We start from the raw sequence: 17,132 nt of genomic DNA, 5'->3' as shown, positions 1-17,132 counted from the left end.
GCATTAATTAGTGTGGCTCTCTTGGCCATGGAACAGCAATAAGCACACACATTTAAGTATTAACAGAAGCCAATTTGTGATGTAGATTTGCTGGAAACTTTACTACATTCAAACTTTGCGGTACACAAGAATCCCTAAAAATTCTGAATTGTTCCTAATATTTAGGTAAAATCAATAACTTCCCAATCAAGAGTAAATATCCAGAACTAAATTTTTACTCTGCATGCCAGGAAGTTTCAAGTGTAAATGCGACTGTTCTCCTCAGTCAGCCTATAATATAAGTGATCTTTTTTGGAAAAAACTAATGAAGCAATCAAGGGAAACATTCCACGTGGGAAAAATTTATCAAAAAACAAAGATGATGTGACTTACCAAACGAAAGCACTGGCAGGTCGAAAGACACACAAACACACACACAAAATACAAGACTTCGCAACAAACTGTTGCCTCATCAGGAAAGAGGGAAGGAGAGGGAAAGACGAAAGGAAGTGGGTTTTAAGGGAGAGGGTAAGGAGTCATTCCAATCCCGGGAGCGGAAAGACTTACCTTAGGGGGAAAAGAGGACAGGTATGCACTCGCGCACACGCACACACACACACATATCCATCCACACATATACAGACACAAGCAGACATATTTAAAGACAAAGAGTTTGGACAGAGAGGTCAGTCGAGGCGGAAGTGCAGAGGCAAAGATGTTGTTGTATGACAGGTATGAGTGGCGGCAACTTGAAATTAGCGGAGATTGAGGCCTGGTGGGTAACAGGAAGAGAGGATATATTGAAGAGCAAGTTCCCATCTCCGGAGTTCGGATAGGTTGGTGTTGGTGGGAAGTATCCAGATAACCCGGACGGTGTAACACTGTGCCAAGATGTGCTGGCCGTGCACCAAGGCATGTTTACCCACAGGGTGATCCTCATTACCAACAAACACTGTCTGCCTGTGTCCATTCACGTGAATGGACAGTTTGTTGCTGGTCATTCCCACATAGAATGCATCACAGTGTAGGCAGGTCAGTTGGTAAATCACGTGGGTGCTTTCACATGTGGCTCTGCCTTTGATCGTGTACACCTTCCGGGTTACAGGACTGGAGTAGGTGGTGGTAGGAGGGTGCATGGGACAGGTTTTACACCGGGGGCGGTTACAAGGATAGGAGCCAGAGGGTAGGGAGGGTGGTTTGGGGATTTCATAGGGATGAACTAACAGGTTACGAAGGTTAGGTGGACGGCGGAAAGACACTCTTGGTGGAGTGGGGAGGATTTCATGAAGGATGGATCTCATTTCAGGGCAGGATTTGAGGAAGTCGTATCCCTGTTGGAGAGCCACATTCAGAGTCTGGTCCAGTCCCGGAAAGTATCCTGTCACAAGTGGGGCACTTTTGTGGTTCTGTGGGGGATTCTGGGTTTGAGGGGATGAGGAAGTGGCTCTGGTTATTTGCTTCTGTACCAGGTCGGGAGGGTAGTTGCGGGATGCGAAAGCTGTTGTCAGGTTGTTGGTGTAATGGTTCAGGGATTCCGGACTGGAGCAGATTCGTTTGCCACGAAGACCTAGGCTGTAGGGAAGGGAACGTTTGATGTGGAATGGGCATTCCTTCAGGAAATGGGGACAGTTAAAAGTTGGGTGCAATGTGCACAAAGTGGTGGGGGAGCACCACTTAACAAATGGCGATGGATATTCAAATATATTTTTCCCTCATGGAATGTTTCCCTCCATCATTAAGCTCCCTATCTGAGGAGTTACAGTTGCTCTATCCAGAGCGACGCATGTCCGTGATGGAAGTCCTGTGATCTGCAAATCCATTCTGAAATAAAAAAATTAAAAAAACAATCAATTTTCTTAATCTATAGGGTACTGCACAGTTCTTTGTAATTTGACAAAATACTAAAACAATGGATGTTGAAATAAAGATGTTTCGTTGTGTTTTTTGGGCATTTTCTTGTAATAACTAATGAATAAATTAAAATTTTAATAAAATAGCCTATTACTACTTGTGGACATGCCTAAGGAGTAATTCAGCCAAATTTCACAACGCTGTCTTCATTAGTGTGTGTGCAGTCCATTCTGTCAGCTTGAAATAAACTGTATCTCAAGCTGATAGAATGGATTGCAGACACACTAATAAGATAGCTTTCTGAAATTTGGCTGAATTATTCCTCAGGCATATCCACAAGCAGTGATGAGCTATTTTTTATTTTAATTTATTTTTTAGTTAATGCAAAAGAGAGAAAAAACACAACAAAACTACATCTTTGTTCCAAATTCTGACATTTTATTTTGTCAAATTTCTAAAAAGTGTGCTATTATTATGCGCACAATACCCTATAGATTAAGAAAATTGTTTGTTTTTGGATTTCACATGAGATTTGCAGACTGCAGAACTTCTGTCATGGACACACCTCATTTTGGACAGAGAAACTTTAACTGCCTGGATGGGGGGGCTTAATCATGACTAAATTTCTTTAAAACAAATCAGAAAATCTTGTCCAAGAACATTAAGTGTTAACAACAAGGTCTTTAAAAACAGAGAATAAGCTCAAATTGCTCAATACGAGTACAATTTTGGCCATACCATTTTGAAAGAATTATTCTGGCTTCCACTTGAATTGAGTAACAGAATTTATGAAACATGTATCTATCCAAGAAACCCTCTTAAGGCCATTTCTATTTGCAAATGACAAATCCATACAAAAAAGTAATGTAGACATTAACAACTTCTTGTTGAGCATCAACCAATGAAAGTGATTTTTTTTCGGGTGCAAAAACAACTAGGGTCATATGCGCCCACATCAAAAGTATAGAGCATGAAGACAGAGAGGAGTTAAAAATGACCACACGTCAATGCCAATCGATGAAGGAGAAGACAGCTAAAAACAGGGACGTCCAGAAAGGTCTATAAAATACACCATAGAGAAACAGAGGTCCAGAAATAAAAATTAAATGGCCTTCACCATATTGCTACAATGGATAAAAAGTAAAACACAGTTGACAGCCCACACGTAATTTGCTAAAATGACCGATAACTCAAGATGACAAACCCAAGCAGGAATGTAAACAGTTAAAAAATGGGCATTCCTTCAGGAAATGGTGGACGGTTAAAAGCTGGGTGCAATGTGCACAAAGTGGTGGGGGAGCACCACTTAACAAATGGCGATGGCTAAAAAGGCAGTGTTCAATATGCAACCTAATTAAAATGATCTCCTCACAGTGGCAAGGCCAAGAGGAGGTCACATCCAAGTCATTGCGAGAGGATTAATAACCTGGACCTTCTAGAATGAAATATTCACTCTACAGCGGAGTGTGCGCTGATATGAAACTTCCTGGCAGATTAAAACTGTGTGCCGGACCGAGACTCGAACTCGGGACCTTTGCCTTTCGCGGACAAGTGCTCTACCAACTGAGCTACCCAAGCACGACTCACGTCCCGTCCTCACAGCTTCACTTCTGCCAGTACCTCGTCTCCTACCTTCCAAACTTTACAGAAGCTCTCCTGCGAACCAGGAGAGCTTCTGTAAAGTTTGGAAGGTAGGAGACGAGGTACTGGCAGAAGTGAAGCTGTGAGGACGGGGCTTGAGTCGTGCTTGGGTAGTTCAGTTGGTAGAGCACTTGCCCGCGAAAGGCAAAGGTCCCGAGTTCGAGTCTCGGTCTGGCACACAGTTTTAATCTGCCAGGAAGTTTCAACCTGGACCTTATTCCCATGAATGGAGGACCAACAGCGATGCCAAGATGACACCACCTCCTGACAGACGGCAACACAGATATCATCGGAGGGATAATAGGAACTAGTGGGCTGAGGAACGAGACTGCAGCCTCGGCAGCAGTGTCGGCAGCCTTGTTTCCTGGCAGACTAACATGACCAGAAACTCAGATAAACATCACTGTGGCTCCATCACGAGTGAACAAGTGACAATTTTCCTGGACACGTTGCACTAAGGATTGGGCAGTGTACAGAGGCTTTGAAGGGCGCTGAGAGATTCTGAGCAGAGGACACAACTGAAAAGCCTGTGTCGCCGGATGTAATCCGTGGCCTGATACGGGGCAAAGAGCTCTGCTGTAAATACTGAGCCGTGTGCCAGAAGCTGATACTGAAAAAAGTCAGTGCCAATGATGAAGCCACACCCGACACCATGGTCAGTCCAAGAGCCATCAGTGTACATGAAGGTACTACAGCAAAGTTCCATGTGAAGATCGTGAAACCAAAGGTGACAGAGCGAGTCCTTAAAAGGTGAGTGAAGGCCAAGGTGAACACGGGCCGCCACACAAAGACTAGGTGGTGCAGGGTTCACACCCACCAGGAAAGTTGCAGGTAGCGTGAAGTTAAGCTGCTGGAGCAAGAGCCGAAAGCGAACTCCAGGAAGTAACACAGAAGAGGGACGTGCCCCATACTGGCAATCAGAGGAGCCATCAAAGGAGGAGGCATAGATGGCTTAAGAGGGACAGACATGCAGATGCATAAACAAAGCACCCATAGCCTAGTTTCGAACAGACAAGGGACCAGAACAGATGGAGGTGGGTAGTTCGATCTGCACCCCAGGAAGTACCATTGAGGACACTTAGAACACTGAGGGACGTGTACAGTGGCTGCCAGGTAAGACATGTGGAAGGACTGAGAGAGTTTCCTATCAAGCACGAGTCCCAGGAATCTCATAGTTTCAATGAACGGAAGAGCAACAGGCTCAAGATGTGAAGATGGTGGAAGAAACCAATTGCGCTCCCAAAAAACAAATGATTTTGTCAGTGGAAAAACGAAAACCACTGTCAATGCTCCATGAGTAAAGACAATCGAGTCATCACTGAAGACACTGCTCAATAAGACAGGTCCATGGAGAACTGCAATAGAGGGCTAAATTATCAACAAAAAGGGAGCCAGAGGTGCCCAGCAGGAGACAGGCCATTATATGGTTAATGGTGATAGCAGAGAGGATGACGCTCAGCATGGAACCCTGAAGTACAGCGTTTTGTCTGGTGTCCAACAAGGCAGAACCCACATTGACCTTGAAAATGCAGTCTTTTAAAAATTCCTCAAGGCAGGTAGCCATGGAAGTCCCAAATGTAGAGAGTACAGAGGATACTAATCCTCCAACAGGTCTTGTAGGCTTTCTTCAAATCAGAAAACACAGCCACAGTCTGGGATATCCGCAAAAAACCATTCATGATATGGGTGGAAAAACTGACGAGATGGTCAACTGCAGAATGGTGCGCTTGAAGCCACACTTTACAATGTTGTTGGTAAATTGCGAGAATCAAGCCACCATACCAGCCAGGTACGAATCATACATTTCATCACCTTGCAAACACAGTTGGTAAGAGAAATGGGGCAGTAGCTAGAGAGAAGTTGTTTGTCCTTACCGGGCTTAGGTATGGGTATGACAGTGGCTTCATGCCAGCATCTGGGAAACGTGTCCTCTGCCCAGATGCAGTTGTATGTGTTAAGGAGAAAGTGCTCACCCACCAGAGAAAGGTGCTGCAACATCTGAATGTGAACAGCATCTGGCCCTGGGGCAGAGGATCAGGATGAAGTGAGAGCACAATCTAGCTCCCTCATAGTACAGGCAGCATCGTAGCACCCGTGATTCTGAGAAAAGAAGGGTATCGGCTGAGCCTCCTCCACTTATTTCCGATGGAGGAAGGCAAGGTGATAAAGGGAAGAGCTTAAAATTTCCGCAAAATGGCAGCCCAAGGTCCAGAATGAGATTTTCACTCTGCAGCGGAGTATGCGCTGATATGAAACTTCCTGGCAGATAAAAACTGTGTGCTGGACCGAGACTCGAACTCGGGACTTTTGCCGTTCGCGGGCAAGTGCTCTACCAACTGAGCTACCCAAGCACGACTCACGCCCCGTCCTCACAGCTTTACTTCTGCCAGTACCTCGCCTCCTACCTACTGGCAGAAGTAAAGCTGTGAGGACGGGGCGTGAGTCGTGCTTCGGTAGCTCAGTTGGTAGAGCACTTGCCCGCGAAAGGCAAAGGTCCCGAGTTCGAGTCTCGGTCCGGCACACAGTTTTAATCTGCCAGGATGTTTCATGGCAGCCCAAGGTGTTGGGGATAGCAATAGGGTCCACAATGACATCGTTTGCTACTGTCAGGCCAGAAATCGGGGAATTGAGCTTGGTCCCAGTGAGCCGTCAGAGCTTGGCCCACATGACAGAGGAGGGGGTGGAACTGTTAAAAGAACTAGTGAATGAAATCCAGCTAACTTTTTTGCTATCCCGAAGAACACGATGACATGGTGCACCCACCTTTTTATAATGAAAGCAGTTTGTCATTGTAGGATGACGGTTAAAAATGTACAGAGCACATCTCCGTGCACGAATTGCGTCACGGCATGCCTCAGTCCGCCGAGCGATGGGATACGGAGTGGTAAAGAGGAAGTGCAAGGAACAGAATGTCCTGCAGCGGTAAGGATAATGTTTGTTTGATATTGCACCTGGTCATCACAACTGGAGAGGAGTGAAACTGCCAGTCGGCCTTAGTAAGCTGACATTTGGGTGTGGACACAGGTGGGGTAGGAGTCAACAAAGGGATAGCACACGGGAAATGGTCACTTGAGAAGGTGTCAGAAAGAACGGAACACTCAAGACGATGGGCAAGGTGGGCAGTGCAGGATACGTCCAAATGGAAATTGGTGTACAAAGAGTTGGAAAGGAAAGTGAGTGCTCCTATGTTAAGGCAGAGCAGGTTAAGTTGATTAAGAAGTCAACCAAGAGGTTCTGACAGGTTCTGGTAGAACCCCAAAGGGGATGGTGCACATTAAAGTCAATGAGCAGCAGAAATGGGGGAGGTAGCTGCCTAGTAAGCTGGAGGAAGTCTACCCTGGTGACATCAAATGACGGGGAGATACAAATGGTACATTGGGAAAAGGTCAAGTGGGGAAGGAAAAGGCAAACTGCAACAGCTTCAAGACGAGTAGTCAGGAAGGTGGGTTGACTATGAACGTAATTCCGTATGAGCAGCATGACTCCCCCACGAGATGGAATGCCGACCTCGAGGGGGAAGGTCAAAATGGTTCGGGAAGAAATGGAAAAGCCCAATTTGTTCATGAGGACACAATTTTGTTTCCTGAAGGTACAGTACAAACGGACACTGTGATTCTAAAACCAACCATAAATCCTATTTGTTGGATCGAAGGCCACAAACGTTATATTGGAGGAGAGTCATGATGTGGAAAAAATGAAGGGGTGTCACCTCGGCAGCTGACAAGAGCCAGCTGGCAAAGACTCACTGCTACAGGGCACAGAGGCAGGAGGATCCTGCTCCATGAGGTCCACAAAAGCATCGGCTTTCTTGTGCAGTTGGCCTGCAGAGTCCAACGCAGAAAAATGGTCGGTGGTGTGCACTGGTGACGTGGAGGCCAGCCAGGCAAAGGTATCACATGGCGACACCACCGAAGAGGAGCTTTGAGTCTATGAAGGAGAAGACCGTTTGCCTTTGTTGGACTTCACTGAGCCTTTCTGGTTAGCAGAGGAAGACTCACGTGTTGGTTGGCTGGAGGGAGGCAGGAAGTCTTCACGGGAGTATTCCTTCTGTCCTTCCTGGCCTGCCAGTTGTGTAGCTGGTGACTTCACACCGTGAGACGAGAGTTTGAAGGCTTGTTGCACAGCTGGACGAGGGGATGGCAATGCTACCGTGACACTGAACGATTTCGCAACCTCGGAGCTGAATTTGAGGTCACACGTCTGCTTGGCTGTGCCCTTCATGGAGCAATACATAGCAAGAACAGTACTGTAAGCGCAAATGGAAGAATGCAAGGTTTGTGACTAGCCAATAACTAGTGAGTGACCATATAAGGAACTTTTTCCATTACCCCGATCTCCTGGACAGTTTGCTCATCTAGATACACGGGACAATCTCGAGAGGCGGCAGCATCATCGACATTGCAGTTGATACAGTGCAGAGAAGGAAGCGGACAATCACCCTAGTGCGCATCCCTACCACAGGTTGCACATTTAGCTGGACGTCAACAAGACATTCGAGGCAGGAGGGGTTCGAAAGTTAACTGTCTTCTTTAAGAAAGAGGTTTATTACAATTCAGCGAGAAAGTAGGTGCTTGTAGAGCATGTCACGCTATTAGCATCTCCAAGAGGGAAGAATACAATACTCTGCAATCCAATGAATGATTGTCAGTAAACCTCCATCTCTGATTTTATCACTGTGGTCGTTTTGCAAGCTGCAAGTGGGAGAAAGTAATGTGTAACACAACTTTTCCCAGAACATATGGTCTTGAAATTTCAACAGTAAATGACTTTATGGTGCATTAAGTTTCTCCTGTAACATCTATCAATAGAGGTCATTGAGCGCTTCTATAACATTCTCATCCAAACTATACAATACCGTGACAAAAGACACCACTCTTCGTGGATATATGCGCTCTCTCTCTCTCTCTCTCTCTCTCTCTCCCTCTCTCTCTCCCCCCCCCCCCCACTTCCTATTAATAAAACTTGGTAAGGGTCCCAGACTGGTGAGCAATACTCGGTAATCAATTAGAGAAGTGTGTGTTGTAAACCACCACATTTTTGGATGGATTACATTTCCTCAAGGTTCTTCCAAACAATCTCAGCCAAGCGTATGCTTTTCCTAAAATTAATCTGATGTGGTCATTCCATTTTAGGTTACTCCTAGATACTTTACAGCAGTTACAATTTTCAGTGATTTGTCACCAACAGTTGTATTTCTTTGCTTATTTAGGCTGAACATGTTATTTTCATTTACGTTCAGGGTCAACTGCCACCCTGTAAAAATCATCAATCATCTGCAGGAATACCTGCAGGTATTCCTGTAACTTACTATAGTCTACTGGCATTTTTTCCTTCCTGCAGACACCTGCACTGTCTGTGATTAGCGTCATGGAGTTTCTAATGTTATCCATTTACTCATTCATATACAGGGTGTAACAAAAAGGTACAGCCAAACTTTCAGGAAACATTCCTCACACACAAAGAAAGAAAATATGTTATGTGGACATGTGTCCGGAAACGCTTACTTTCCATGTTAGAGCTCATTTTATTACTTCTCTTCAAATCATATTAATCATGGAATGGAAACACACAGCAAGAGAACGTACCAGTGTGACTTCAAACACTTTGTTACAGGAAATGTTCAAAATGTCCTCCGTTAGCAAGGATACATGCATCCACCCTCCATCGCATGGAATCCCTGATGCACTGATGTAGCCCTGGAGAATGGCGTATTGTATCACAGCCGGCCATAATACGAGCATGAAGAGTCTCTACATTTGGTACCGGGGTTGCGTAGACAAGAGCTTTCAAATGCCCCCATAAATGAAAGTCAAGAGGGTTGACGTCAGGAGAGCATGGAGGCCATGGAATTGGTCCGCCTCTACCAATCCATCGGTCACTGAATCTGTTGTTGAGAAGCGTACGAACACTTCGACTGAAATGTGCAGGAGCTCCATTGTGCATGAACCACATGTTGTGTCGTACTTGTAAAGGCACATGTTCTAGCAGCACAGGTAGAGTATCCCGTATGAAATCATGATAACGTGCTCCATTGAGTGTAGGTGGAAGAACAAACTAAAATGAGCTCCAACATGGAAATTAAGCGTTTTCAGACACATGCCCACATAACATCTTTTCTTTCTTTGTGTGTGAAGAATGTTTCCTGAAAGTTTGGCCGTACCTTTTTGTAACACCCTGTATATACAGGGTGTTTCACAATTCATGTTACACACTTCTAGATGTTCAAGATGGGACTTAGTAGCTCATTTTACACAGAATCCCATGTCCAGAAACAGTTCGTTTCCAAGATACAAGAAAAACAAGAGCTACTGAATCAAACACTAGATGTTTGTTACATAGTTCGCCTGTTACCATAGGCTACCCACATTCACAAATGGCATTAAGACACAATGTCCACTTTTTCCATCTGCCTTGTTTTCATGCTTCCTGGTGATGTTTCAGCTGACATTAGGTGACTTGCACTGCAGTAACAGGATGCCTGAGTAAATGTTCGCAGAGTACACTGATATGTTGTTAATTTATGGTGAAGCTTGCCGCAATGGAATATAAGCTCATCTGTACCATGAGTACAATCCAAATTGTATGACTCCATCTCATCCCATGTTAGCCAAAGTAGAACAATGGCTGCAGGAAAGTGGAAATTTAACAAGCGACAGAAGAACTGTGGTGCTCCAAGAAAGCGGTGCATTGTAGTAATGGAAGTGCTTCATCAAGTGGAAGAGAACCCATCAACAAGCACTTAAGCCACTGTTTGTGACTTGCACGTGTCTCAATCATCTGCTGGCATGTTTTGCAAGAACAGCAACTCCACACATATCATCTCCACAAGGTACATGCCGTGCTCCCAGTGGATTTTGTGCCACATGTCAATTTCTGTACTTGGTTTTCACACCACTGTGTGGATTTTCCTCAGTTTCCAAGGCAAAGTTTGTACACCGATAAAGCACATTTCAACAGGGAAAGTGTTCTGAACACTCGAAATAGCCACATTTGGGATTAAGAAAAACCCAAACCCACATGTATATGAAGATTTCGGCACACCTTCAGCATCAATGTCTGGGCAGGTATCTGCAATGGTCATGTGACTGGGCCATACATCCTTCCTCCCCACTTAACAAGTGTGATGTACTTTATATTCCTGCAACAAGTGCTCGCAGAATTTTTGGAAGATGTTCTATTGGACATTTCAGCATGAACTGTAGTTCCAGCATGATGGCATGGCAGTACATTTTTCGGTTCACATCCAAAACCACCTGAACATTGTCTACAGGGACAGGTGGAATGACTGAGGTGGACCACATGTTTGGCCACCAAGACTCCCAGATTTAATCCCTTGGTACTTTTTCTTGTGAGGTCACATGAAGAATCTTGTTTATGCGACCCCTGTCTAATCTGAGGAAGAACTGGTTGCACAGATTATGGCTGTGGCAGAAGTGATTAACCATACACTATGCATGTTGGGCAGAGTTTATGTGAACTTATTGCGCAGATACACTGTGCGCTCTGAACCTGTCGGTTGTCCTATCGAACAGCTGGTGTAGAATCACAGTGAATAGGAGTGAAATATACACATCTTTTTTTCCTTGTAACATGGAAACTAACTGTTTCCAGACATGGTTTCCTAAGTGAAACTTGATTTATTAAGTCCCCTCTGCAACCTCTTAGAAGTGTGTAACATTAACTGTAAAAGAACCTGTATATTGTAAACCAAAAGAACTCTATCATGCTTGTTTTGGGTATTCCTTAAATTCTTTACATCTGTTGAGCTGAGATTCCCAGGACCTGTGTTTGTTGGATTAATGTTTATTTTTATAGAGATTTTCTCATTGGTCAAAAATGTCATAATGTGAGAGCACATAATATATTCCATAATGCTATGACACATAGAGCTACACAAGGTATTTCGGTAAGAGCATGCAATAATGTAACAGGATATAGAGAATGGTCTGCTGAATAATTTAAGGTAGGGAATGTGGGACTGGAGAAGCCATGTTAGGGAGATATGGAAGGAAACTTGTCTACCATTTTGTCTAGCATTACTGTTTTCCAGCTTATTTACAACTAACATGCATACAAGTTTACATCTACTGTGCTGTTTATTTGCATGTACATTCTTTAGTTCCTACAAGGAGACAATGAGAATGAGTCTAATTACTAGGAAATCATGAGCCAGGTTTTGTTTACTTTACTTGTCCATCTCTGTTGTACCATGTTTACGTTGTTCCATGCAGAACAACTATGACTCAATGACAGACCCATTCATTACTCTTTGCTACTCGCAGAAAACTTACAATACAATACGATGGAGGAGTACCGGTACTGTTTCACAGAACTCACTGACATGCACCTTGCGCATGGGGAAGTATGTTGCAATGCTCTTGCTGCTGAAAGGCCGTACAGGATATGATTTCCTAACAGGCATTATCCATCTTGATAAGTGTTTATTTCTCTTGATCGATGGGGAGACTGGTTCATTGGAAAGAAGAAAAGAGGGACCTGGCAACATGAGGACCGTTTACACTTGGGTCAATCCATTTCAAATCACCCAGACAATGTGGCTCAACACTTTGTATTTTTCTGAAATTTTTTATGATGTGTTTCCTATAGATTGTCACAAAACACTGCTGGAAAAAAAATCATAAGCGATACTTTTTTCTGTCAGACATTTTTAAAGTGGCAGTTGGGCAAATTTTAATGGAAAATGAAGTTTGCAGAAAGTTTAATTGCCAAGTTATTTTAAAAGATATCAGAATAATTGAAAAACCAGTGGGTTTGGTACGAAATGAATTTCAGGTACACATTTTTAAAAAATTTTCTATCTTGTACGAGAATCAGTCAAACACTTTTCTGCAAAGATTCGCAAAAAATGATTAATTGTTACTTTTTAAGACCATAAATTTTTATGAAGGAAGAGAGAATCATTAATAATATGTTATTTCTGTGTATATTACTTAATTAGCTGCAGTATAAGTTTTAGTCGTAAGAATGCACTCCTGTTTTTCTAGATCTTTTCAAAAATGGCCGAAAACCTTTTAACTTGAATTTTCACAGGTCACTTGGGTCATTCCATGTCAGTTCAACCAGGGGCTCCAGCTCATAGGCTCAGATTTGACTGAAATTCAGTACACTAATTCTACCATGTGTGGAACACTCGTGCACACAGTATTAGTTTCCCCTGCCAATTAGTTCCAGAATTATGACTTGTGAAAGAAGGTGGTGTGACCCGGAAATTGCAACCCGCATCTGGCAATCTATCTTCAGACCCAACTTCAGGTCTTAATAACTTTGGATCTTTTCTGCACAGTCCAGTGAAATTTTTACAACCCAGTAACATCCATTTAGAGAACACACTCCATGAATCAAAACACCAACACCATAATTCTGAGGGAAAATAAAAAATTCCAAAATGTGATTTAAAAAATGTAATACGTTAAAAGGTACATATTGTAGGCGCCCTCTATGCCAAATATAATTCACTGAAAAAGGGTATAAATTTTTTTGTGGTAAGCTTAATGTGGCCTAAACACACACAGAACTCATCATGCCCATATCAGTTACACAAACAAGAGTTACATGCACACAAAAACAAAAAAAATTCAAAAATTACCTGAAAAACATGGATTTTCGAAGGGTGGTAGCAAAATAGGGACAAGTAGTATCCAAGCCAAATTTCACACACTGCATAAGTAGACCATAATGATATATATCTAAAACTTTCAGCATGTTATTGCAAGACATTTGTGTACAATGGAAGTTGACAGATGTATTCGGTGATGTGGCCATTGTTCCACAGCACAATTTTGTAAAAACATATCGTAAACTGTTCTGCCTCTTCTTATCCTCTCCCACAACTGTTTAATCACTAAGCAACAACATATCGACAGGTTAACACAACCTATCATTAATGTTTACTGCACCTTAACTGCTAAAAACCAGTTGATTGTGCTTCAAACAGAAGTTTTTGCAAGATTTTCCTATTAGTATAAAGAACATTCTGTAAAATTTCCACTTGTTTTCATTCAGTCCCTTTTTAGAAACTGAGCTGTGAAAATTGACGTTAAAAGGTTTTCGGACATTTTTGAAAAGCTCTAGAAAAAACAGAAGTGCATTCTCAGGACTAAAACTTGTACTGCAGGTATTATGTAAGTAATCAACAAAGAAACAATGTATTATTAGTGAGTCTCCCTTCCTTCGTAAAAAAATTTATGGTCTTGAAAAGTAGGAACTGATAAATTTTTTCCGACTCTTTACAGAAAGAGTTTGCCTGACTCTCTTACATAATAGAAAAATTAGAAAAATGTATGCCTGAAGCTCATTTCATGCTCAACACACTGGTTTTTGAATTATTCTGATATCTTTCAAAATTAACTTAGCAATTAAACTTTCCGCAAACCTCATTTTCCATCTTGAAATGTCTGCCAGAAAAAACTACGGCTTATAAAGTTTTTCAAGCAGTGTTTTGTGATTGTCTACATATACGGTACACATGATTTCTAAAAAATCAGGAAAATAAAAAATGTTAGCAACAAATTTTATTTATATTGGGTGATCTGAAATGGATTGACCCACACTCGACTTTGAAGAGGTGGTGCTGGAACGTGCAGTACTCATTGTATTGCACGTGAAATGGGCACTGCACATACTAGCCTGTGGCAAGTATTCTAAGAACAATAATTATACCCATATCACCCACAACGAGTCGATGCAATGTGACTGACTTCGCACCATGGGTCACATTGTGGCAGTGGTTGGTCCAACAATGGACTGATCGACCACATTTCCTCCAAATTGTGCTCTTTACTGATGAGGTCTTATTTGATCGTGGTGGTATTTCGAACAGCAGGAATAGCTATGTTTGGCATGAGGAAAACCCTCATGCTGCAGTAGAGCCACACCATCAAGTACATTTTGATGTGAACGTCTGGGCTGGCATTGTAGTTAACAATCTCACTGGGCCTTATCTTCTACTGGGCCATCTGAATGGCCACCTGTACTTGAGGTTTGTGCAAAAGAGTTCTACCTGAGTTGTTGGACAATGCATCCTTCACTGTACATGCGACGATGTGGATACAACACGATAGTGCAATGCCTCACTTCAGTGTGGATGTTCGCACCCATCTCAATACTGTATTTCTTGGTCATTAGATTGGAAGGGGAGGCCCTATTCCATGGCCTGCAAGGTCACCTGGCCTGAATCCTTTTAGTTATTTCCTATAGGGATATCTTAAGTCATTTGTGTACAAGATCCCAGAGGATACGGAGATGGAATTAGCTGCCAGAATTGTAGCTGCCTGTGATGCAATTTTAAACACACCAGGGATATTTGTCAGGGTGCGTCAGAATCTTGTTTGCTGATGTCATGCTTGCATTGAGGGTGATGGCCATCAATTTCAGCACATTTTGTAAGATACAGTACACATGGTATGTGCATTGTGTCAATGATGCTATTTGAACTTAACTGTAACTAATATAAAGAAAAAAGTACGCAGTAATGTGATTTTATTCCAATTATCTTCTTAAGCTGGCTTCTCTAACCCCAGGTTCCTACCTCAAACTGTTCAGTAGAACATCTTCTATGTTCTGTTAAATTTTTGCATGCTCTTTCAGAAACACCCTGCATAATTAAGTGCATCTGTCCAATGGCCTTTTCCAAAATGATTAATGACATACACTTCTCTCCAACCACTTGGCACCCTCTGTTGCTCCAGAAACTATGACAGACTGCTGCTAGAAGGGACCCAAGTTCTTTTGCATGATCTCTGTAGAATCCTGCACATATCTGCTCCACATGTCTTTCGACTATCAAGCGATTTTAGTTGCTTTTTTATTTGAATCTCAATATCTTCCATTGTGGCATTCGTGAGATGATTGAAAGGAGGCAGCCTATTACCATCTTCCCTGGAGAAACTTTCAGAAGATCAAATTCATTATTTTGGCCTTCTATCTGTCATATTCTGCTTCACTGGTACATTATTTTGATCCACTGACAGACTCTGAGGACCAAAATTTCTTAGCAGTTTTGACTTAACAGTCAAATTTGTTATAAGTTGATAGTGCATCAAAAATACATAACATTTGTGTGGTTCTTGACATCTGCATGATCCCCAACCATGTGAAGCCAGCAGAACTAACTGCTTTGTTAGACACTGTTGATACATTATGATTACATTCTCCCTCAAGTCTCTCCAGGCTCTTCAAGCTCTGACCATAAAACATTCCAACACACCAACAGCAAGTAGGCAAAACTGGAAGCTTCCTTCTTCTGGTTATTTTTATATCTATCACTTACACTTAACTCTATTACAGCCCAATATCATTTACAAACATTTTGACTGAGATTCAGCAGCAGCTTTTACCTCAACTGATTAATGTATAACTTCACTTGTTCCACACTTGTGAAGGCACTCTTTCATGATGATATTTACAGAACATGATGTGTGACTGAATGAATACGTTAATCCAGAGTAGTGTCCAAGTAATTAAATAAAAGATTTAACCAAAAACAGTAGTTCAAAATTCCCAAAGTTTGGTCTTTCATTCTGGTATACATATCTGTACCACATAACGACTTGTCATTACAAAACAACACTAAAATTACTTACTCATAGGATGATATATTGGCTTATTCAGACCACAAAGATATTTTTTGATCATCTGGGCAGATTCAAATGGGTTCTGCCACGTAGCATCAAAAACATGCCACACACGTGCAAATGTGGCCCACTGCTGTAAATGTAAGAAAAAAAACAGTTTATTCACCTTTAATTTTCTATTTGGACTGTATTTAAAAGTACTGTTTTCATTACCTTGGTGACTTTTTAAAATTTAGGTTGTATTATCAAGAAATAATGTTATGCCTAATGTTCTGTGTTCTGGAGTGGCAGATATTTACATAGTGTGTTCATTTAAAGGTGTTTAAAATTTTCCACATTTACTGTTTGGAAAAATATAAGTACTTTGAACATTTTACAGTTAGTGATATAAAGATCTGTTAATGGTAATTAATAATTGGCTTTTGATTATGTGTACTGGAGCAGGAAAAGAAATTTAGAAGTTAACACCTATGACTGTGGTTAAAAATCCGAAAAACTAGAAGTTAACAAAGAAGTGAACATTGTCCATGAAAGCTTGCATTATACAAATACCTTTTATCATTACTATTACACTATGTTATACAGCTTCTAATTAAAAGAAAACTGTACACATCATCTTTCTCAAATATTTATAGAGAGAGAATCAAATATTAGTATTCTTAGAACACCAGTGAAGTACATAAAAAACCCATCATGGCTGAAAAGGAATAACCCATGTCAACTACTGCGAATACACATGTCAATGGAAAAATGTCTGAAGCCTTTTTATTTATGAGCTGAGAAGGAGATTAAAATATCTGTACTATAACCAACATCACATAACTACTGAAAGTAAAAGTCTTCTGACTTGTTAGCCCATGTCATATTTCTATAACACAACGTTCTTTGAACCAACTCAAATTAATCAGCACAATACACAGTATTCATCATCTGGGTAATTCCCCCCCCCCCCTCCCCCCATTTTTAAGAGTCACTGTTTCAAATAAATATACGCTGATGAAAAACAGCTGTTGCTAGACTTGCACTTCCACAAAGAGATCTGTGATGAGAAACTGTTTCATTTGGGGT

At 41.9% G+C, this 17,132-nt stretch overlaps 1 protein-coding gene across 2 annotated transcripts in view; it reads right to left on the bottom strand.

Moving 5' to 3' along the window:
- LOC126484346 (39S ribosomal protein L13, mitochondrial) overlaps positions 1-17,132 on the bottom strand; it is a 36,227-nt gene that overhangs the window by 9,303 nt on the left and 9,792 nt on the right. For both annotated transcript variants that reach the window (XM_050107804.1, XM_050107803.1), the window contains exon 2: positions 16,074-16,197. In XM_050107804.1, coding sequence (XP_049963761.1) covers positions 16,074-16,197 — 124 coding nt within the window. The remainder of the gene's footprint in view (positions 1-16,073; positions 16,198-17,132) is intronic.

The sequence above is a fragment of the Schistocerca serialis genome, chromosome 6 (assembly GCF_023864345.2).
Source record: "Schistocerca serialis cubense isolate TAMUIC-IGC-003099 chromosome 6, iqSchSeri2.2, whole genome shotgun sequence".
In the NCBI taxonomy this organism is placed as follows: Eukaryota; Metazoa; Arthropoda; class Insecta; order Orthoptera; family Acrididae; genus Schistocerca; species Schistocerca serialis.
The sequence above is the reverse complement of the archived record's forward strand: the minus strand, read 5'-3'. Positions and strand labels throughout refer to the sequence as shown.